At 38.4% G+C, this 21,766-nt stretch overlaps 1 protein-coding gene across 2 annotated transcripts in view; it reads left to right on the forward strand.

The window, feature by feature from the left end:
* INTS7 (integrator complex subunit 7) overlaps positions 1 to 21,766 on the forward strand; it is a 43,884-nt gene that overhangs the window by 178 nt on the left and 21,940 nt on the right. Inside the window, exons 2-18 of one of the 2 annotated variants that reach the window (XM_064648296.1) lie at positions 95 to 237; positions 1,024 to 1,170; positions 4,008 to 4,145; positions 4,617 to 4,663; positions 5,159 to 5,358; positions 6,745 to 6,867; positions 9,334 to 9,451; positions 10,385 to 10,519; positions 11,092 to 11,189; positions 11,838 to 12,077; positions 12,756 to 12,893; positions 13,611 to 13,817; positions 17,369 to 17,563; positions 18,362 to 18,465; positions 18,858 to 18,926; positions 20,016 to 20,148; positions 21,420 to 21,518. In XM_064648296.1, coding sequence (XP_064504366.1) covers positions 209 to 237; positions 1,024 to 1,170; positions 4,008 to 4,145; positions 4,617 to 4,663; positions 5,159 to 5,358; positions 6,745 to 6,867; positions 9,334 to 9,451; positions 10,385 to 10,519; positions 11,092 to 11,189; positions 11,838 to 12,077; positions 12,756 to 12,893; positions 13,611 to 13,817; positions 17,369 to 17,563; positions 18,362 to 18,465; positions 18,858 to 18,926; positions 20,016 to 20,148; positions 21,420 to 21,518 — 2,220 coding nt within the window. In that variant the 5' untranslated portion in view covers positions 95 to 208. The remainder of the gene's footprint in view (positions 1 to 94; positions 238 to 1,023; positions 1,171 to 4,007; positions 4,146 to 4,616; positions 4,664 to 5,158; positions 5,359 to 6,744; positions 6,868 to 9,333; positions 9,452 to 10,384; positions 10,520 to 11,091; positions 11,190 to 11,837; positions 12,078 to 12,755; positions 12,894 to 13,610; positions 13,818 to 17,368; positions 17,564 to 18,361; positions 18,466 to 18,857; positions 18,927 to 20,015; positions 20,149 to 21,419; positions 21,519 to 21,766) is intronic. The other variant, XM_064648295.1, reaches the window with a different exon arrangement.

Below are 21,766 nucleotides of genomic sequence, written 5' to 3' on the forward strand. Positions count from 1 at the left end.
GGGAGCTTGTCGCTGTGCCGCTTTGTCCACAGCGAGGGCGGAGGGAGGATCTGGGTCTGGAGGTATCTGCGGTAATTCCTGTTGTCTCGCTTAGGCCTCAGGTCTGGGAAACTGGGGGAGCAGTGCGAAGCCGTCGTTCGTTTTCCCAGGCTCTTCCAGAAATATCCCTTCCCTATTCTCATCAATTCGGCGTTCCTAAAGCTGGCTGATGTCTTTAGAGTGGGGTAAGTGCCATCGGTGAGTTTCTTTCCATTCAAATCTCCGGTCGGTAGGACTCGCTCTTGGGGACAGATTGTGCTCGATTGAAGTTTGCTTTCCCCATCTTTCGTGGGCTTAAGTGGCTGTGAGTGATCAATGACAGAGTTCCTTTTCATCTGTCCTGATTTGAGGATTCCCTTCCTGACTGATGTAAGTTCACTGGTGTAAGGTCTGCTTCACAGGCACATTCAGATTTGTAATTCGTAAAAAGATGAATGGTCATGTGTGTAAATTTTGTCTCTAAGTCATGCAATGTTAATAACAAAGCTCAAAGTATAGCTTTTCCAGGTGTCTGCTGTCTAAGTGATGTATCTAGTGGAATCGGAGCTACTTTGGAATAAGTTACAAAGTTAAATGTTAATGTGGAATCTTCACTGCTGTCTCCAAGAAGGGAAACAAATTCACTCACACCCGACATTGGCAATTAAGTTCTCTTGCCTTAGTCTTGGATTTGTTTTTCTAGAAGAACTGGATCCCTAAGTGTGCACAAAACAGGCATTTGCTTACACCCCTCCTCACTGGTGCCAGCTGGTTCATTTCCCTGGAATTGGGCCTAAATCTGACACTACCAGAACTAGAAAATAAAACACTAGTGTACTAATAGTCTCTTTTGTATTACATCAGTCTACTCAAACATTTCTGAAGCGTAGACGTTACCTTGTTTTAATTTTCTTTCAGAAGTTGTTTTAAAATAATTTTGTTTTCAAGTCCTTGAATTTTTGTTATAAAATAACCTGACAAAGAAACTTTTGTATTTTCTAATAGGAACAACTTCTTGAGGTTGTGTGTGCTGAAAGTTACTCAACAGAGTGAGAAGCACTTGGAGAAGATCCTAAATGTGGATGAATTTGTCAAAAGAGTTTTCTCAGTAATTCATAGCAATGATCCAGTTGCTCGGGCTATTACACTCCGGTATGTATTACATAAATGATCCTAACTTACTTCATATCTGTAGCTAATTATCATTGTGCTTGACTGGAACAACAAGGCCAAGTGCAAGGTGCTGTACCTGAGCCGGGGCAACCACCGGTATCAACACAGGCTGGGGAATGAAGGGGGTGAGAGCAACCCTGCTGAGAAGGACTTGGGGGTGCTGGTGGATGAGAAGCTGGACATGACCCAGCAATGTGCACTGGCAACCCAGAAACCCAGTTGTGTCCTGGGCTGCATCCAAAGCAGCCTGGCCAGCAGGGTGAGGGAGGGAATGCTGCCCCTCTACTCTGCTCTGGTGAGACTTCACTTTGAGCACTGCGCTGCATCCAGCTGTGGGTTCCCCAGCACAGGAAGGACATTGACCTGTTGGAGAAAGTCCAGAGGAGGCCACCGAGATGATTAGAGGGATGGAGCACCTCCCCTACAAGGAAAGGGTGAGAGAATTGGGGTTGTTCAGCCTGGAGAAGAGAAGGCTTTGGAATGACATATTTGCAGCCTTCTGGTATCTGAAGGGACACTACAAGACAGATGGTGAGGGACCTTTCACAAGGGCGTCTACGTAGTGATAGAACAAGGAGGAATGGCTTCAAACTGAAAGAATAGATTTACGTTAGATATTAGGAAGAAATTCTTTTCTGGGAGGGTGGTGAGGCACTGGAACAGGTTGCCCAGAGAAGCTGTGGATGCCTCATCCCTGGAAGTGTTCAGGGTGAGGTTGGATGGGGCTTTGAGCAAGCTGGTCTAGTGGCAGGTGTTCCTGCCCATGTCAGGTGCATTGGAACCAGATGATCTTAAGGTCCCTTCCAAACCAAACTGTTCTACGATTCTATGAATGAAATATAGAAGGCTTTTTATACATTGCTCATGGAGTTAAAAGCAAAGACATCTGTCTTTAAAGGGGGTGAATGATAAAGATCTGTGATCAGAAGAACAAGGTTATTAATCATGTGCGATGGTGAGAATTTTGTGGATGGCTTCAGGTAAAACAGAATTTGTGGTGTTGAAATTTTGTGTACTCACAAGAAGAAAACTGAACCTTGTTGTATGGATAACCCAGACAGTAGCCAGATGCAATATATCATATATTGCCTATGATATATTTAGACCAGGACCAAAAGGAAAGTGCTTCCTTGCATGTCAAAATAATTTTTGTTAACTAGTAACCAAAGCTTATGCGAACTTTGTTATATTTGCACCTGTTTTTCGTTCATCATTGTCCTAGAAGTTTACTACTTGTTGGTCTGATCAATAACTTCTAAGGAAGTGCTGTTGTATTGTCGATTGCTTTGGGCTTCCTAGGAATCAAATGGGAAAGCAAATAAAATAAACCTGTCTTTAATGTCATTGTCCTGCTGCTTTGGTGTCTGTGTCTCCAGCACTGTCCAACATCCTCATCTTAAGTGCATCTTCCAACCCCTGTGCAGGTGAATGTGAATGTGAAGAGCACTTCTCTTTTTCCCTTTATATTCTTTTTTTCTCTCCATTTAGAACTGTTACTGCTTTCACTGCTGAAAGATGGGGAGGCATTAATGGGTTTGATTGATTAGCTCATATGTCCACTTCTTTTTTCTTTTGATATTTCATTTGAGATTGTGCTTTCATGCTCTGGTCTCAGAAATCGTTAAATACAATGGGACTACATGTTTTCTTGTAGTTCCACTGTAGTATTCTAACATATGCTTGCAGTTGTTGGCTGGCATTGAGAGTTATCTTAGCAGATTGATAGAAGTCCCAGGAATCCAGTCTGTTTGAAAAAATACTTAAATTACTAATAAATTCACAGGATGCATCAAGGGAAACATCAAAATGGCTGTTGGTTCAGCAGTTTCTGATTAAAATCTTCTATTGATTTGGTTTTGTCCTCCTTGAATAGTGTCAGTAAGAAAGAACACGTAGAAAGAAAGATGTCCTAAACCAAAACTTTGTGAAATTTTATTGCTAGATAAGTGTGTGTAAATACTTGCACAGAACTCTTGCTAAAATTGCCATCAGTGTTACCATCTTGCATTCCTTCTCCTTTTAACTGGATTATGCTAAATATGTCTGAAGGGTATCTTTTCATAACAAAGTATAAATTGACTTGCAACTTTGTTAGCAGTTACACAAAAGGTATTGCACTATTCCTACTAATAACCTTATCCCACATCAGTGAAAGATCTTAGATAAATTATGAAAGTCAGATATTTGATTACTTGATCATAGTAACTACTGTAGAAACTTCTCTTTCATAGCATGTGGTTAAAATTTATGACTGTTCAGACATTTACTTCTGTACTTACTTCTGCAGTCTTAATTAGGAAGAGGGATAGAAAAAGTAGAAATTAAATTAGTAATTCTCTAAATGTGTTTTTATATCGCCCTAGACTACCACATTTTTGAATTTATATCTCATGGTGTTCTTTGTGTGTTTCTGAAAATAGCCATCAGTACATTTTAGCATTAAATCTGTTGTATTAATATCAGAGCTTGAATGTAAAAGCATCTCAAAAATGCTTATTCCTGGTGCCATAGTGCACTCTTAATTTTAAAAGAATTTTTGGTAAGTTTCTCACTGTACAATTTCAAGATAAGAGGTATCATAATGTAATTAAGTTTTTATCAAACCACTGACATAACCCTCATGACAAAATTTGTTACCATTTAATTATATGCCTACTTTTAGCATTTGCTTGTTTCTGTAATAGGTGTGGAAGAGCACACATACTTATAGAAAAAAATAGTGTTTTAACCAGTCATTTTACATTTCTATTTGGTTTCATCTTACGTTTCTTCGTGAACATCGTTCTTCCTGATTTTTCTGTGATTTGTTTCTGTAGGATGTTGGGCAGCATGGCATCTATTATTCCAGAAAGGAAGAATGCACATCACAGTATCCGTCAGAGTTTGGATTCCCATGATAATGTGGAAGTGGAAGCTGCTATATTTGCTGCTGCCAACTTTTCTGCACAGTCTAAGTAAGATTTTTTTTAATTTCATTAACTCATTCACAAACTTTACTATTTCCTTCTCTAGTGATAACAATGTCATTTACAGCAAAACATTTAATTATGTGCAATAATAGTATTGTAGAGAAACCTGAATACAAGTTTAACATTAGTTTTTTCAAAAATGGAAAGCTCATAAATATGAAAATTCAAAGTGGAATAGCAGCTTTAATCAAGGATTATTTTTCAGAAATTATATTAGAGACCAAAATGTAGTGCTGCTTGTCATTTTGCCACATTTTTTTGAAAGCTTCCATTTTATCATTTGATCATCCCCTTGTGCAGAGTTTCTGAAAAGACTTAGGTCTTGGCAGGCACTTTTTGGGGAAGGTTTTTATTGTTAAAACACAATGTTCAGTTGATTTTTAAATCTAATTTTTAGAATTTTCATTACTTAATTTTTGATTTTTCATTTCACCTGGTACTTTCTTTTCTCTACAGGGATTTTGCTGTCGGAATATGTAATAAAATCAGTGAGATGATTCAAGGTACATGTATATATTGAATGATAAAAGGGAAAAGCTTTAATTTCTCTGAAAATTCTTTATTATTCATATTTACATATTAGATACCAGAATGCTGTTGCCCTTGTACTCAGATAAGTCCAATTTTTAAATTAAATTAGCTAACCAGTAATCTAATGTCTGGCTCTTGTGTCCTCTTAAAATCTAAGTTCTCGAAGCACCTGTTTGGTACAGAATAAAAGCTTATCTACAGTAGGTAAATAAACTTACATAGACTTTCACAGGTTGCTTCAGATGAGTTAATATGTGTGCTACCTGCACTGAATCAAGGAGCAGCTTTCTCAAACAGCCATGAAAGTGCTTGATACTGCTGTTGTTACACACCTGTCCCAGAGATGAGCTATTTGAATCCAATGCATGTGTCTGCACAGTCTGTGTTCAGCACTGATAGCAATGTAGACATATTGTGTCCCTCAGCACAAGGACTGACACTCTGCCTGTTTCTTTTCCTTGTTGCAGGTTTGGCCACACCCGTGGATTTGAAGTTGAAGTTGATCCCTATTCTGCAGCACATGCATCATGATGCCAGCTTGGCCTCCAGCTCCCGGCAGCTGCTCCAGCAGCTGGTGACATCCTACCCCTCTACCAAGATGGTCATTGTTACTCTGCACACCTTTACTCTGCTTGCTGCTTCTTCTTTGGTTGACATTCCTAAGCAGGTAATTCTTCCTAATGCATTAAGTACCAAGTTCATTTGAAAAAAATTCAAATTCTAGATGGTTCTGTTTCCAGACAACCCCATCAAATACATTAACCCTTTTTTACAGATCATAACTTGTCTTTCTTTAAGTCAATTGGGATTGAAATCAGCTAGGATCAATCAGCATTCAGAAAAGCAAACACCCTGACTTTCTGAAAACATTTCATTGTGGCTGTAGAAGCCAGACTTCACTTTTCACTGCTGTATATTGCCTTGTGTTGTGGGGGTGCCTTTTGTCTTTCTTTCATGCAAGCAAATGAATATTTCAATAGCACGGAATGCATTTAAAATGTATTTCTTGAAGAACTTTGGGAATTTGAATCTGTTGTTTAAATTTAGGACTATACACCAAGTAATGGGAAAGCAGTGATGGAAAAGTACAATGCTTTTATGCTCTGGTAATGAGCTTTGTGGATGTGATTTATATAGCAGATCTGAACACAGTGACACTTGAGACTCATCTCACTAATCCTTGTAAAGTAGTCATGAAAGTCTATTTGCTTTATTTCAGTCCTGTACAGCTGTGGAAAGCTGGTATCTATCTAGCATTGATCTGTCTGAAACTTTTGGTATGGCTCATTTCTGTATTTCAGAGGATGCTTTTGATAGTACCGAATCTCAGTTTACTGAATTACCATTAGAACACTTAATGTGCTGCTTTTTTTTTTTTTCCTTTTAAATGGCTGTAAGCATGGAGATTTAGGCTGTGTTTCTGCAGCACAACAGCAGCCAATACTGCTTAAAACTGATGTAGTCATGGTGGGGAGGTTCATGCTTTTTCATGTCCTGGCTTTCCATGGTTGTAAATTTGCAGTCAATGATCGCAATAAAGGACATGCAGGCAAGTGTTGCTTGAATTGAGATAAATGCTTCAGAGGGTGTGGGTAGGGATTGGTTTTGTTTGGTTGGGGTTTTGGGGGTTGTTTTTGCAACTGCTGACATACAAGGTATGTCTGTCTTGCTATCTGTTAAGTGCAGATCGCACAGATGCCCAAATTAGCATCAAATGCCCAGAATACTGGTTAGCAGCATAATTACAACAGTATAAGGTGTTTACTGAGTTTCTCAGGGATGTTTTATGGTATTTCTGAGCATTGAAACATATCTTGAGGCTTCTCAGTTACACAGGGTTATGTAGAGAAGGGTACATGAACTAAGAGAGCTGGATGGTAAAAAATGCCAGACTGTTTTAGCTTGCAGTGGCTTCACAGCCACGTGGCAAGCAATCAGACAGATAGGGCAAGTTAATTTTGGTTGAGTATGCTCAATATTTCTTCAATAGTGCTTTTGGAAAGACTTCCTTCTAGTAGCATATCTCTTAAACAATGAATTTATTTCGTTGTAGATCCAACTTTTGTTGCAGTACTTGAAAAATGACCCCAGGAAGGCTGTGAAGAGGCTTGCGATCCAGGATTTGAAGTTGCTGGCCAACAAGACACCACATACATGGAGCAGAGAAAATATTCAGGTTTATACATTTTTAAGCTAAAGTTAATTATGAAACTTTCCAATTAGTTGTAGGGTTCTTTCTAGAAGAACAATTTGGGAGGTAAAGGAAGGAGGAACATGCATCTCCATATCCTTAAGTTAGGTGCCAAGCAGAGTGGCCAAGTATTAATGAGCGGTTCGTAGAATATCTTTATTGGACAAGTTGACACATAAGGATCAAAATTGAAGTATTAAAGATGAGGAAAGGCATGTGTAATGTAGTAGGCCTTTTTACAGTAAGGAAATAAGTTTTCCATCTGACAAACTGATCTGAGGTAATAGACACGAGAGCTGAATGTTTATATTAATCTTAAAATATAGAGTAATTATTAATGCTTTCATGTAACACAGAGTCTCTGGGATTTGTCAAAGCCAGTCATCCAACGAGATATACTTGAAAGGACAAGTGTCATTTTGACTTACTTTCTTAGGATTAATGGCTTATTTTCAATAGTAACCTTGTGACTCCCGTAGTATGAATGAGACCCTAGATGGTGTTTATAGTGCACCTGTGCTATTTGGGGAAACTATTGTTATATTGTAGATACTGTCACTGCCTTCTTTCAATCACAGTTGCATGTGAATATTTTTTTCCTCCTTGTCTTTCTCTTTTTCTGGTAGAAATGACTATAGAAAATAACTTTGGGTTAGATTAATGGAAAAGTAAATGGCAGAGGGTTACAGCTCTACTTTTTTCTGGGTCATTTTTCTTTGCTTTTGCTACCCTTGGAAGCTACTTTTGTTCTATGTTGTTGGAGCATAAGGCAGCTGGGAGGAAAAACTGTGTGGGTTTTTGTTAACAATCATGTGAGAAATAAAGCATGTTCTGCTTTGCCCTTGATTCTTAGAGATGATGATTTGGAGCGTGCAGAGGTTTTTGTTTAAGCTAACTGTTTTGTTCTTCATAATGTGTTAATACCAGAAAGGTATTTTTAAGGAATTGTTTTATGGATTGTTTTATGGATTCTTTGCAGTCAAAATGGTACTCTATACCATTATGTCTGGTCAGGAGTAGACATGGATAACATGGCTTTTGTTGTCACGTAGTGTCTTAGAGTAGATGTCCCAATGTTTGAAATGCACAGGGACAAGTTCCATCCATGTCAGAACTAAAACAGTGGCAGTTTGATATCAGAACTAAACCAGTGGCTAGGTTAAAACAAGACTAATTGTCTGAATTATCTGCTTGCTGAATGGCGTGCAGAAATAATAAGAATTTTTCTGCCTTCTGAAGTATAAAGTCAACATTTGGAGTTGGGAAATTTGTTCTCTATATATTAAAATGACTTAGTAATGTTTATAAAACAGGGACTGGAACAAACTCTCCTTTTCTTGTGGCAAGACCTGCTTCTTGTACCTTTTTACCAACAAAAGTTGGTTAGTTTCTTCAGCCTTTTGAGTCTGTCAGATGGGAAGTTTGGTCTTTGAGTTGTGGAGACTTCACTAATTGTAGACATCAGCTTTAGAAGCTGCTGCTGTTGATGTCTAGAGCAGTCCTTCTAACTGCAGAGGTAACCAGCAGTCTGTGCTCCATCCTGCTAATTCTGTGCTCCTGGCATTCTTCGAAGTTCTGAGAGGGAGTCTAATAGCACTGGAGTAAAACATCAGTGTCTTGGGAGACATTGAGACTCATTTTCAACACTAATCATTGTCTCTTCCTCTGTCTGCTGATGCCATACTATTCAATGGATTAACAAAGTACTAATTGGTACAAATTACAGATGTATTTAGAATTTAACCCTTACACCATACATATGCCTGATAAGAACACCACTGAGGTTTTTTTGTTCTGTGAAACTAATTCTGTGTTGTTGTTTTTCTTTATTCAATTACTGGATATTATCATTCAGCTTTGACACTCTCTGAGACAGAATGTACTTATATTTTCCATTTGTATCTCATATAACTGTCCCTCTGTTGACTAAAAAAGCAAGGCACAAAAGTATGATGGCACATTCTACTATAATTGAATTAAAAATAAAATACACTTTAGTATTTTTATCAAGGAACTTAAACTGTATTCTGCTGGACACCAGTACTGGTAAAGGAAATGATTTTTGAAACTTTGCTCTTCAGAGGTGTGTGTTTACATAAAACCCTGCAGATTGGTACAAGGCAAAATAATCAGTATGCCTCTAAGACTGGAGAAACTGTCTTAAAATCTTGTGTAGTATTCGATCAATGAGACCTGATAATATTTTTGCCACTGATTTTTAATTAGTAAGTGACTTATAATTGATGTTTCATACCATATAAGAAAGACCCACTGTCACTTTTCTGCAAGCCAGATCCTCAGTCTTCTAGAACAGTTGCTTGATTTTAGTATAGTATTTTCTGTAGGAAAATTTTGACTCTCAAAACTTTTCAGAGAAGTGGAACTACATTTTTAATACAGGTTGCTTATGGGACTTCTTATCTCTGTATCTTTTTTCCTGCTGATCTTTAGGCACTCTGTGAATCTGCTCTTCACACTCCTTATGACAGCTTGAAAATGGGCATGTTATCTGTTCTTTCCACATTATCTGGGACCATTGCCATTAAACAGTACTTCAGCAGTGCTCCAGGTAAGAAAAGATAGTTATCTTTGGCATTTCTAGTAGATTGGTTTTCTACTGATGATCAGTTGCGTCTAAACACTTTGTAGCATATTCTTAAACTATTTTTGAACTTCAGAATACTAGCTGAGAGTCAGACTGTGTTTATCACATGTAAACTTAAAATAGGATGCTGTATACCCTTGAATAATCATGGTCTGAGATTTTGTTCTGTTTTCTGAGTCCTATAGTATATGAAATGGGTTTTTACCTTTGAGTCTTCAACATTTCTTCATTTTACGATCAGTGTGTTGCCTCTCAAATGGCTGACCTGCATTCTGCTTGAGGTGCTTTGAAACCATAGATTTGCACAGTTCTTGAGTAGCAGGGAGGCTTCAGGGTGGGAGGGTGGGCTGGCATGTTATCCAGGTACAGTGAAGCTATGCCACCCTCATGGCAATGACCTGCAGCAATATCAGGTGAACCTTTCTGCCTTGTGACAATATTCCGGAGAAATAGAGTAGACATTTAAAAGTGATTCAAGGTATCTTGTTCTTAGAATTATCATCATACTGTTTTCTTTTTTCTTCCTGAAAGCCAGACAGCCCTAATGAGTATTATAAGCCCAACTACATCAACTGCAGAAATGGGAAAAAAAAAAATACATTCTCTTCAGTCATTTTGGCATGTCTGAATAATTAATATGCTCACCAGCTTTTTTAATCAGACATAATATTTTCTCTGATTCCTGAAAATTTCTCTGAGTCCTGAAACATCAGCCTTTAGACCCAAATGTTCTTTCTTATGCATGTCTAACTGCTGTAGTGTACTTTCATCCTATTGTTTAAACATAACAAAAAAATCTGTAGTCAATATAGTTGTTTCGTAGAAATGTACTGAAAGATCTGTGGTATGTTTATGGACTGTGCAGTTTTGTGTTCTGTTTGCCTTGTCTTTGTTTAGGAACAGCAGCTACAACTGCAAGATCATTTGATTTAGTAAAACTAGCGCAGGAGTGCTGTTATCATACTAACCGTGGCATTGCAGCTCATGGTGTGAGAATTCTGACTAATATATCAGCCTCTTGTCAGGACAAAGGTAAGTGAAAGCAAGGACAACAAAGTGGGTCTGTTTACAATCACGCTTATGCACTTAGCACGTATTAACTGGTCCTGTCTGTGAACCTGTCTGTAAATCTGTCTGATCCTTCATACTGGTTAGGGAAAATAAGGACTATAAAATAGTAGAAAATACTCTGTATGATGTTATGAATGATTGGGAAGATTCCATCTTTGTCTAATTAAGAAAAAATTACTGGGCATAGTAGAACTGGTCCTAAATAAATGCTTGTTTTCCCTTTTGCTGTAAGACCAGTGAATTGTTTGTCAACCCTTGAAAACAGTTTGCGCAAAATTCATTGCAAAAGAATAACAGAGCATTTAGAAACCTTAGTCCATAGGTTTATGCATGCTTTACAAATATCACAGTTGCTGTGACTGCTGAATAGTTACCTGAGGCATGGAATGGCAGATTTGTTTCTAAAGTAAGGTAAGGCCCAAGTATTAGGGAGATATTTATCTGTCATGACTGCAACAGCACTGCAGGCATTACACTGACTGTGGTAAGAAAACAGAATAGAGAACAAGCTAACTCTCCTTTTCTTTTTGTAGATCTTTTGCCTTTGGAGCAAGATGCAGTTTTTGGCTTAGAAGCTCTTCTTGTTCTTTGTAGTCAAGATGACAGTCCAGGAGCTCAAGCAACCTTAAAGGTGACATTACTCTTATCTTCCCCTAGCACAGCTGTAAGCTACAGTAATATCTTGTGTAACAGAGTGGCTGATATGCACCAGGTCCTTTCTGGTGGAAGCCTAACAAACTGGAGGGAAATGAAGATTTTTCTGGTTTGCCCATAATCAGAGTCCAGAGCTCTAGAGAAACTGAGCACAGCTATAGTGCACCATCTCTCAGCTCTAGAATAAGTGAATTGTTCTCAGAGGAACAGCTGTAATTAAACATGAACAATGGATGGAGGTGTCTCTGGAGGACAAAAGGATCTTGGAGAGAACTTGCTTTATGGGGATGGAGATGCAACGTACATGATTGCAAGGCTTTTATTATTTTTATTTTCCCACTTCAGAAACTGCTGTCAGTAGTTTTTCTAGTTATTTACCTGTAAAGGCTGGTGGTCTGACAAAGACTATAAACATTTCTTGAATATGTGATGTGTTTTTGTGCTGTGAGCTCAGGGACAAAGGCTTGGGCTCTTAGAAAAATCTTATCTTTTGTAGAGTACATGGTTTTGAAAATGCCAGATCTATATTTCTGCAGTCATAGTTGCAGAGAAGTAAGCATGCCTGGCTTTTTTATTTTTGAGTAGACATCGTGTTTGTTGTACCTGTTGAATGTGTGAATTGCAGATCACGTTAACTTGTATGGTGAAGCTGGTCAAGTGCCGTCCTCACCTGAGCCAGTCGGTGGTTGAATCCCTGCTGACGCAGCTGCAGAGTGCCCAGGACAATGCCAGGATTCTCATGTGCCACTGTTTAGCAGCTATTGCCATGCAGCTGCCTGTCCTAGCAGATGGGATCCTAGGAGACCTAATGGACCTCTATAAATTGATTGGACAGTCTGCCACAGATAAGAAACAGGAACTTTTGGTAAGGCCTCCCTTGTAGATAAATGTCTGTATATTCAACTGTAGATGAATTGTATTTAAAAAGGCAGCTAAAACATTTGTTATGTCCAGGTCGATGTGCCAATCTATAGCCACTATTTTCAGTTTTGTTTTAACTTTTGACTACATACATCAGCGTTTAGTGTAGAACTATTTCCTAGATGGAGCTGAACTAAGCAGTGTATTCCATTAGATTTTCCAGCAGGTGGCACTGCTTAGACAAACCTGGCTATTGAAATTATTGGGGTATCTCTAAAGTAATGGTTATAGGCAAAATGGCAATTAATCTCCATTTATATATGGTGCTCTGATGCAAAATGACTTAATATATTGTAAGTGAGAAAAATGCTCTCATCACATCTATTTGGAAAAGAATTTGAATTTTAAAAAAGAAATTACAAGCTTTCTGTTAGTTTATTTGGAGCATTTGAAATATCTCAGTTAAAAGGGAGAGTAAAGATTCTTTAAATGAAAGTTACTTTGATCTACAAGAAATACTGGGATGGCTGTAACTACTTAAAAGATTGGACTCTTGCAGTTAAAATTTATATGTATTCTTCAATGTAGTTTTGAGTCCAAAATAAAACAGAATTGACTTTTTTCTTCTTTTCTTTAGTTACTGAAATATAACTTTCTCCCTCACTCCACCACTCTCTATTAGGTTTCTCTTGCCACAGTGATATTTGTTTCCAGTCAGAAAGCTTTGTCCACAGAAATCAAAACTGTTATCAAACAGCAGCTTGAGAACGCCTCCAATGGATGGACAGCCTACAGGATAGCCAGGCAGGCTTCCAGAATGGTAAGTGAAAATATCTGGAGGAAAATGGTTTGTTGTGGTTGGAGGGATGCTAGTGATTTCTTTGAATTGGATGAGAAAATAAGGAAAATGGTAGGACTTGGGAGGAGGAAATGAATGGGGGTGGGGAGTAGAAATCGCTTTCTCTCTTATTTCCCTGGAAAGCTGATTCAGAAATATGCCATTTAGGACACTGATCCAATCAGAATGGTTTTTCACTTGTGTGTTTGAAGTATTTGAGAAGGAATTAAGTAATGGCCTGGCACTTTCTTGAGCACATACCTAATCTGTATTGTCTAACTGTTCTTTAGAAGGTTATACAGGTCATCCTGATGTGTGCTTCTCTTTCTTCAATATGAAGAAAGGAAGAAAAAGATCCTGTTTCCCTTTTCCCCTCAGTAAATTAGCAGCTGGGATTAGAATTACACAGAACCTAGTATGAGATGCTGAGGTAAAAGTAAATTTCAATGTTTGTTTCTCATCTTACTGAATTATCTTGTGTAAATAACTAGTATATACAGGCTGATATTTCCATAAAATTAGATTTGTGCTTTTATTTATTAGGATTGTCATGATCAAAGGTTTGAAAAAACTTTCACTGTCCTATTTTTAAGCTAGGAGTAGTTCTGGAGAGGTTACAGTTTTGTTATTTGTATTTGTTTTGTAGAAATCCACAGCCTTCTTTCACATCCCCATTTAGAAACATTCTTCTCATTACAGGGCAACCATGACATGGCCAGAGAACTGTATCAAAGCCTGCTGACTCAAGTAGCTTCAGAACACTTCTACTTCTGGCTGAACAGCTTGAAGGAGTTCTCCCATGCAGAACAGTGTCTGACAGGTTTGCAGGAAGACAACTACAGCTCAGCACTTTCTTGCATTGCTGAAGCTTTAAAGTCCTATCACAAAGGAATAGCATCACTGACGGTCAGCACACATCTACTGTAGTGGTGATGTTTGTGTGTACTGCAGCATGTGTTTGGTTTCTGTTCTTAAATCTCTGAAAAGTTTTAAAAGATGTATAGCATCTGCCAGACTCCTTTTGAGATGACTGCAGAGGTAACACTGCATCTTCAGAGAAAAGATCCTGTAACTCAGCCAAGTGTGATTAGCTAGATTTTACTTTGTTTTTCCTTCTTCCCCCCACCCCTCATTTCCTGCACTGATCAGATCACATGATATGTGACAGATCTTGTTTAAAGTTACAGCACTTAAAATTTTCCACTCTTTGTCTTGGCTGAATAAAAGCTATTGTAATAGTCAAGCCTGGGAATTTGTCTAAATTGGCTGCTATCTTCTAAAAATATAGAGAAGAATTTAATTGTCTTCCTCCCTCCTGTTGAGTTCATGTTGCCTTGTATTTGACAGTGTGATCTTGTGGAATCCTAACAACAAGGCAACACCAATTTAGAAAGAGAAGAGCAGACAATTCATCTTCATCAAATTGGCAGAATTCAGATGATACCTGCTTTTATGCAAATACTTTTCTGCTTCTCTGAAGTGGTAAAAATACCACATCTGTGAATGTAAACAAAAAAAAGCATTAATGAATAAGGACCTTCAGTTCTTACTGTGAAGTTGCTTCTTAACTAAAGATGATCCAGGTTCACACAATGCTTTATTTCATATTTTAGTTTCCATGAAGAAATCTTTATAGACAGTTTTCTTTGTGTATCTTCAGTGAAGCTGCTTTTTTTTCTCTTTTTTTAGTTACTGGCACTGTCTGGGTCATGACAATTCATATATAAGTGTTTAATAAAGTTCAGATATTACTATTTATTAATAAAATGTCCCTGAATAAGCAGAAAGGACATAAATTTTACACTGTTATCCTCTGAAAGACCCATTATTCCTGAAGTGTCTGTCTTTAACTGTTGGCTGAGTGAATAAGGCTTTTCATTCAGCATTTCAAGATTTCTCTAGCATGGAGAAGACATTGAGGGGAGGACCTCATCTAATTAGATGTAAATATTTAATACAGGCAGGAAAATAACTTGCTTGAATAAGTCATTCTGTGATTCAGGAATTTAATTACCCTCTCCCTAGAGTTTGGGACTGTTTCTCTGTTGAAGGGTTCCTGTCTTCGTCTCTGCTGACTTCGCTTCCTGCATGCTGCACATAGTGCTCTTCTGGGTGCAGTACCTTCCTTTTGAGTGGTTGTGGTCCAGAGGAGAAAGTACAGGTTTTGTAGGGTTAGAGGAGAGAAAATTTGGGTTTATTGCTGGTTGTTGCTGACTCGTTGCATCATTCTGGACAATTTCCCAACCTGCTTGAGTGTATCAGCTGTAAAAGGAGCCACTCGGTGTTTGCATCTGTAGAAGTCAAAGGGGAGCAAAGTGCACAGAGTGCACGATAGTCTTGCTGCTGAAGACTTGCTGTCTCTCCCCCCTGACTTCAGATTTACTGTTGCTGCTGTTTCAGTGCAGAGCACAACTCAGCACTGGTGATACCACAAACCAGTGGTGTGTATGATGAATCCTGTGTAGCTGTTCCTCTTTGTAGCTGGAAAACACTGCTGGAAAAATCTGTTGCAGATGTTTAGTCAGCGCAGTTTTGCAATGATGAAGCATTCAGACAGTGTCTGATCTTGTCGGAAAATTTCTCAATTCCTCCTTGATACACATACAACTGTCTTGCATTGCTGCCTGCAGAATGTTCTTACATCTGACTTAGTGTGCTTGAGGGAAAGTAGTCCCATTACTTTATGGATGAGAGTTGTATGTGGGAGGACAGGGACTTGTCATGAAACATATTGACCTCAGTCCTCATCCATCTTGCTGTGTATTTGCTTGTAGAGCTATCAAAAGGTTTGAATAGGACCTGCTCTTTCTGGCATGGAACATGTGTCTCATTGGAAGCTTTGTGCTTATTTTACACTGCTGGTAATCTAGAGAAGATACAAAACTTGAACAAAGCATTCATACAGCCATTGGTTAAGTGGCACTAATTCCAAATATGTTGATAGCAAGTGATGGTGTTCAAAGAACTTGGCTGAGCTAAAGAACTCTGTCAGTTTTGAAAAAGAATTGTGACTCATTTATTGCCCATGGCTATATGAGTAGCAGATAAGGTAATTGCAGTATTAATGAGACAAGCTTGTATTTCCATTTACAAGAATCAAGTCCCATTTGTGCTACTAAAAATGTCTGGATTTTCTGATACAAGTACTGGTACTTTACTCTCTTTAAAAGCATGTAGTCTCTGTAGAGCAATTACAGTGCAGTGGACCCTCTTCCACAGAGGGTTTTCTGAAACTACCCCTGCAGAATAAACTGAACGTTTTCAATTCAAAAGGGATTTTTTTTGTGCAAAAGCAAAGTGATAGATAAGAGAGGCTGAGTGGCTCAAGTGATGAAATAATCTTATTTCTTCAGTTGAAATCTAGCTCAATAGTTTAAAGTGGCTGCAGTCAGCTATGTTTCCTCACTTTAATCAGTAGTGGGCCAGTTCTCAGATGATGTGATGTTTTGTGAGCCACTAGTTAGCTGTTTCTCTGCCAGCAAAGAAATGGTTCTTAGTAAGGTTTTGGGATGGCTTATAACTTCTTGCTTTCAGAAGTGATATGCTGAGAAATAAGAAGCACTGGGGAAGATATGCATGAATTTGACGTACTTTCATTCTCTGAGTAAGAGAAAGTCCCAGTGCTTTGTTTTGCAGATGACTTTCCTCCCCCCCTGCAAAGAAAAAAGTGTATTCTTCTCAAAATCCAAGAGTTTAAGAAAAATAAGTAGTGGATTTTTGGCTTAAGTAGTATCAAACCTTGAGTGCTCAAATTTAGCCCCTCCTGGGTGTCCTAAGCTGTCACAGATGCTTCTACGAGTCATATAAGCTCTTAGGGAGCAAAGTTTCACAGAACTGTATTTTCTAAATAACAGTGGCTTGTCTACCCTCCTGGAGTTCTGTTATTTACTGTCCTTAGTTATCCCTGGATCTTGTCTCTTGGCCTTCATCAAATGCAGGGTTCAGGGCTTTCATAATGTTCCCATCCATTTCACAGTCCAAAAAAATCAAAGGTTATCACCCCTTCCTCTTGCTCTGGGTAACTTTAGCCAATTCTTTCTCTTCTGGCTGATGTAGAGAATCACTTTTTCAGTCCTTGCGTTTCTGTTTGACATCCAGTTCAATGTACTTTCTCTTACAGTAAAGACTATCTGGGCTAATGTCATTTGAAGCCTTATGACTTGGCCTTGGAAAAAGAGGAAATACGTGCCCTAATAGCATTGTAACAGCTTAAGTCACATTTATCACAAGGGTGGGATGCTTGCAATATGACTTAGGAATTATGTAACTTCTGTGTCATTTATATTTAGTATGATTTAAATTGAACAAACCTGTTAAATGTAGTTTTAAAAAAAGCTTTTAGAATTTGAACTTTAGGTTTTAGTTGTCTGATGAGACAGTTCAGTGACGCTGCAATGTTATTTTATCATTTTTTGCTTTTGACCTAGATTGCCAACATTGCTATTACTGTGTTTCAGGCTGCTAGTACTCCACTTAATCCTCTGAGCTTTCAGTGTGGATTTGTGAAACTCAGGATTGACCTTCTGCAAGCTTTTTCTCAACTTATTTGTACCTGCAACAGCCTAAAAACAAGCCCACCACCAGCTATTGCCACAACGATTGCTATGACATCAGGAAATGATCTCCAAAGGTGTGGACGCATCTCTAACCAGGCACGTGTTCTTGTTCCACTCTCACGCAGTTCTGTTTGGGACTCGGGTACCAATTTTGCTTCTCAGCAGTCATATCTTTCAAAAGAGCAAAAAGTAGCAGTGAAGTGTTTTGCTGAATAGTGGGCCTTGGCTTTCACCTGTAGCTATAAAAATGCCTGCCCTGTTAATATGACCTGCCTGCAGCGGGTCATACTCTGAAGCTGAGTGTGTGTGCATGTTTCTTGTACAGTCACATGCACAGCTTCCAAGGATGTGCATGTAGTGAGCCGCTCAAACTCGCAGCAAGGCCTTTCACACCTTGTCTTAAAACACCTCAGATACTGTGATTACACTGCAGAAGAATATATATACCTTAGGGTCGTACTGCAACTCCTTTTGGTGAGTGTTGGCAACTGCCTCGATACCATGAAAAACACCAGGATGGTTTGCTTCTAAAAAGCATGTAGTCTACAAGAAGGAATCAGTGGGTAGCCTTTGAAAGCTAAAGCAGTTTGATTTACCAGTAGGGAATGGAGGAGGTTGTTGCTGGAGTTTTTTTGTTTTGCTTTATTTTTAACCCAAGGAGTGTATGTTGGTGTTCTGTTACAGGAGAAATGTCTGTTTAATGCGTGGATAACAGTCTGTCATTTTGGTAATTTTCATCTGTGTGAAGAAGCAAGAACTTTATATTTTTTGGTGGAGTGTGTTACCTTATTCCTTCAGTGTTGTATGTTATAGTGTGCTGGTATTCTTAATGTGTAGTGTTTTGTTTGTTTTCCTTTGACTGGTGTTTTTGACTAGTAACATTCATCTCTGTAGATGAAACACTCAATGGAGGAATTCCGAAACTTGGCTACACGGTATGGAGATCTGTATCAGTCATCTTTTGATGCAGACTCTGCAACTCTAAGGAATGTAGAACTGTATCCTTTTAATATCTTATAATTTGTCCACTTGCCTTCTCATGTAGACAGCATGAAGCTTAACAATCGTCTTTTCTGTAGACTGCCACAAAGTCATTTTGAAGCACTTAAGAACATAAAAATCATGTACCAGTTGCTTAAACCTATTTGAAAATAAACATTACCACACTATTGTTTGGAATTACTTTATGAACAACTTATTACACAAAAATTGGAGCAGCACAAGACTTGGTAATTTCATAGTTCTTGCTCCATGTTTACTTAACAAGTAATGACTGTAGGATTACTTCACAAAAGCTAGAGAAACAAGGAAAAGTGCCACTAAATACACTGGCTTTCTTATTTTAGGTGCCAACTTTTTAAGCCTTTCAACTCCTTAGTGTTAATATCAGACAACAGCAGAGCTGCCTTTTGATTTCACATGCAATAGAAGCTCTGATTTTGGATCCAGAATCTGCAAGGTAGGTTTGATAGTTACTTCATGCTCCTTTTCTGATTATTTCTAAATCCTTGGAGCTTTAAGCGCTGGAATTGGAAGAATGTTTGGAAAGGTTTCTCAGTAGACCCTTCTAATTATACTTTGGGCAGGCTTAAGGATCTGTTGCTTCTGTGCTATACCTGGCAGGCTGGGGACTGTGTTTTGAGTTCTGCATTTTGCAATGATTTTGCTCGAGAGCACTATACTGGACTTGTCTTGAATATAGTCTTGCATTAAAGTAAAAAAGACTTTTAATCTCTCCTTTAACCAGCTCATATTTATCTTGTGTCATCCTGTGTTAGCTCCCCTACCTGTTGTTTGCACTTGTGAGTGCACCTTAGCTTCCTTCACAGTTGTGAAAATATATGCACTAAATTAGTTCAAATTTCTGATGTAAATCCATCACCTCTGATTCTTTTTCTAACAGTGAACTTATGTCCACTAGAAAATCACATTGAAGTACCCATGAATTGAATCACTGTTGTAAATCTCCCAGGCCGAGATTAAATGGAAAATACTGTGGATAAAACCTCTTAGTGATTTTGTAAATCACAAAGTGAGCAATAAAAGTGAGCATCCTAAGTGACTGTACTGCTCATTATGAATTAAGCGTTGCTTAGAAGCTGTATTAATCAAACTCATATGAAACTGGGTGTCTAGGAGATGGAATTGTATTCAAGTTGTGAGATTATAAACTTCCAGGTTTAGTCTTAATTCTGACTGGTATTCTTGCTTTTCTTTGTGTTTAAAAATGTTATAAACACTGCAGGCTTAAATAAAAGCCAGGGGAAGTAGGCATGCTGAGTCTGTTAGACCTGTAACTCCTTCAAGTGAGAGAGGGTGGGGACAGAAAGTGGTGGCTAAGCTGTAGTTTAGAAGGGTTTAAATGTAAAGAGCAAGTCTTACAGTGAAAAAAAATAGTAAAGAAACAGAGTAAACAGTTTGAAAGATATCCCTTAATGGATTTCAAGTTGTAACAGAGGATGGTCTTGTTGGGTCTGTTTGGTAGTGTGCCTTCCAGATTATGATGAGGAAAGTAAGTTAGACACAGTAAAAAGTTTTATTTTTTTAGTTTTCAGGAATATAGCTCAAATGGAACAGCTCATGTTGAAAGTGAATATGAAAGAAGAATGATGTCTGTATTTAATCATGTACTAGAGGAGGTGGAATCCCTCAACAGGAAGTATGCTCCTGTGTCTTACCTGGCAAGTAACAGTTTTATTTTAAATGTATATTCTGTAGGCAAAGGTTCTAAAAACCTGGCAACTCCATATATCTATGGGCATATGGCCAAGAAACCAAAAAGCACGCTCAGTTAATTAGCACAACCTCTTACTAGCACAAATGGTCTCTACAAAGACACACTACTTCAAAAATACTTCAAAAATGTTTTTGATAAAACACCTGTAACCTTACTGGTATGATTAAAAATAATCTTTTAAAAATTCTGATACTTAGAGCATAGCAGATGCTGACAAGATAACTGAAAGTACTGTCAGCTCTGTCAGACCTCTCGCCACACTCACATTCAAACACTGAAGCGCGTTCTCTCTGTTCATGCTCTTGTTGTGAAGGAATTCTCCCCCTACCACACACAGTGCTGGAGGGTCCAGCACTAGCCTAGCTTTGGTCCCAGAGCTGTTGGTTGTTGTACATTCACAACACTGTGTTTCGTGAATGTATCCTTTCTCTTATCAGTGTAGGTCATCAGAGGACACGACCTAAAGTGTGCTTAGTGCAAACAGCCAGGTGATAACGTGCCCATTTACAGGGCTGCAGTGGTTCTGTCTTTTACTGTTAGTGAACATCATAAAACTGAAGTGCATGTTAATGGGAACCAGGTAGTTTATTTATCATGCCTGGCTTCTGTTTGCCTTGTTTCTAAATTCAACAGTCCTTACCAATTCCAAATAGAATTGAAGAATGAGTCCCATAAACGGTAGCAAAGGTAAACCCTGTAAACTTAGTTGTCACTGGCTCTGTACCAAGGCAGCTGCGTGGCTTCAGCAGCTCGTGCTGAACACACTGCTTGTGTTCATCTGAGCCAGAAGGGTGGTATAGTGCAGCAGGGAAAGAAAGAGTGGTCAAGAGGCTTAAAACTTAATTATTGTATTAAGTTGTGATAGATTCCAGTCTTGTTTGCTTGGAGGGGAGTTTGTGTGTAATGTTTTTGTGTACGAGTGTTTCAAGCAGATCCTGCTCTGCTGACTCTAACTCTAGGACTGGAAAGATTTGTATTTTTCTTTTTCTTGGCCTCCTTGTTTCCAGAGCAGAATACCTTCTTCATAGAAAGCAGAACATAAACAGGCTGAATGTAATCACTATCACCATAGTGGCTGTTATTCTGTGACTGTATTAATATATTTCTGGACTTCTAGTGGAAATTACTGCTGTTTCAATACCTTGAGTATGTGTATTTTTTCCTATGCTGTGAATGGTATTTTCTTCTCAATTGTTCTGGCTCTGTTTCTTGCAGCATACAGCTTGTCTGTGCAATGCTGTCATTGCCTTGTTGAAGGTGCCCCTTTCATTTCAAAGGTACTTTTTCCAAAAGCTGCAGTCTACAAGTATCAAAGTAAGTACTGTTCAAATATGGCCTAAAATTTCTCTTTCCAGAGTCTTTATTTCATGAGAAAAGCCCTACTGAAGGCACAAAGCTTCAGTACTTTAGTGAAGATACTTAACTGCAAATAGCATTTGGGTTTATCTCTTAGGAATAAATTGAATACTACCATGTATGGTCCTTGAGAACCACTAGGCTGGGACTTCGATAAGTAGGATTCAGTTCTTTGGTTGCAAAGCCTTAAAGGCAAAATGTTGCTG

The sequence above is a fragment of the Pseudopipra pipra genome, chromosome 3 (assembly GCF_036250125.1).
Source record: "Pseudopipra pipra isolate bDixPip1 chromosome 3, bDixPip1.hap1, whole genome shotgun sequence".
NCBI lineage: Eukaryota > Metazoa > Chordata > Aves > Passeriformes > Pipridae > Pseudopipra > Pseudopipra pipra.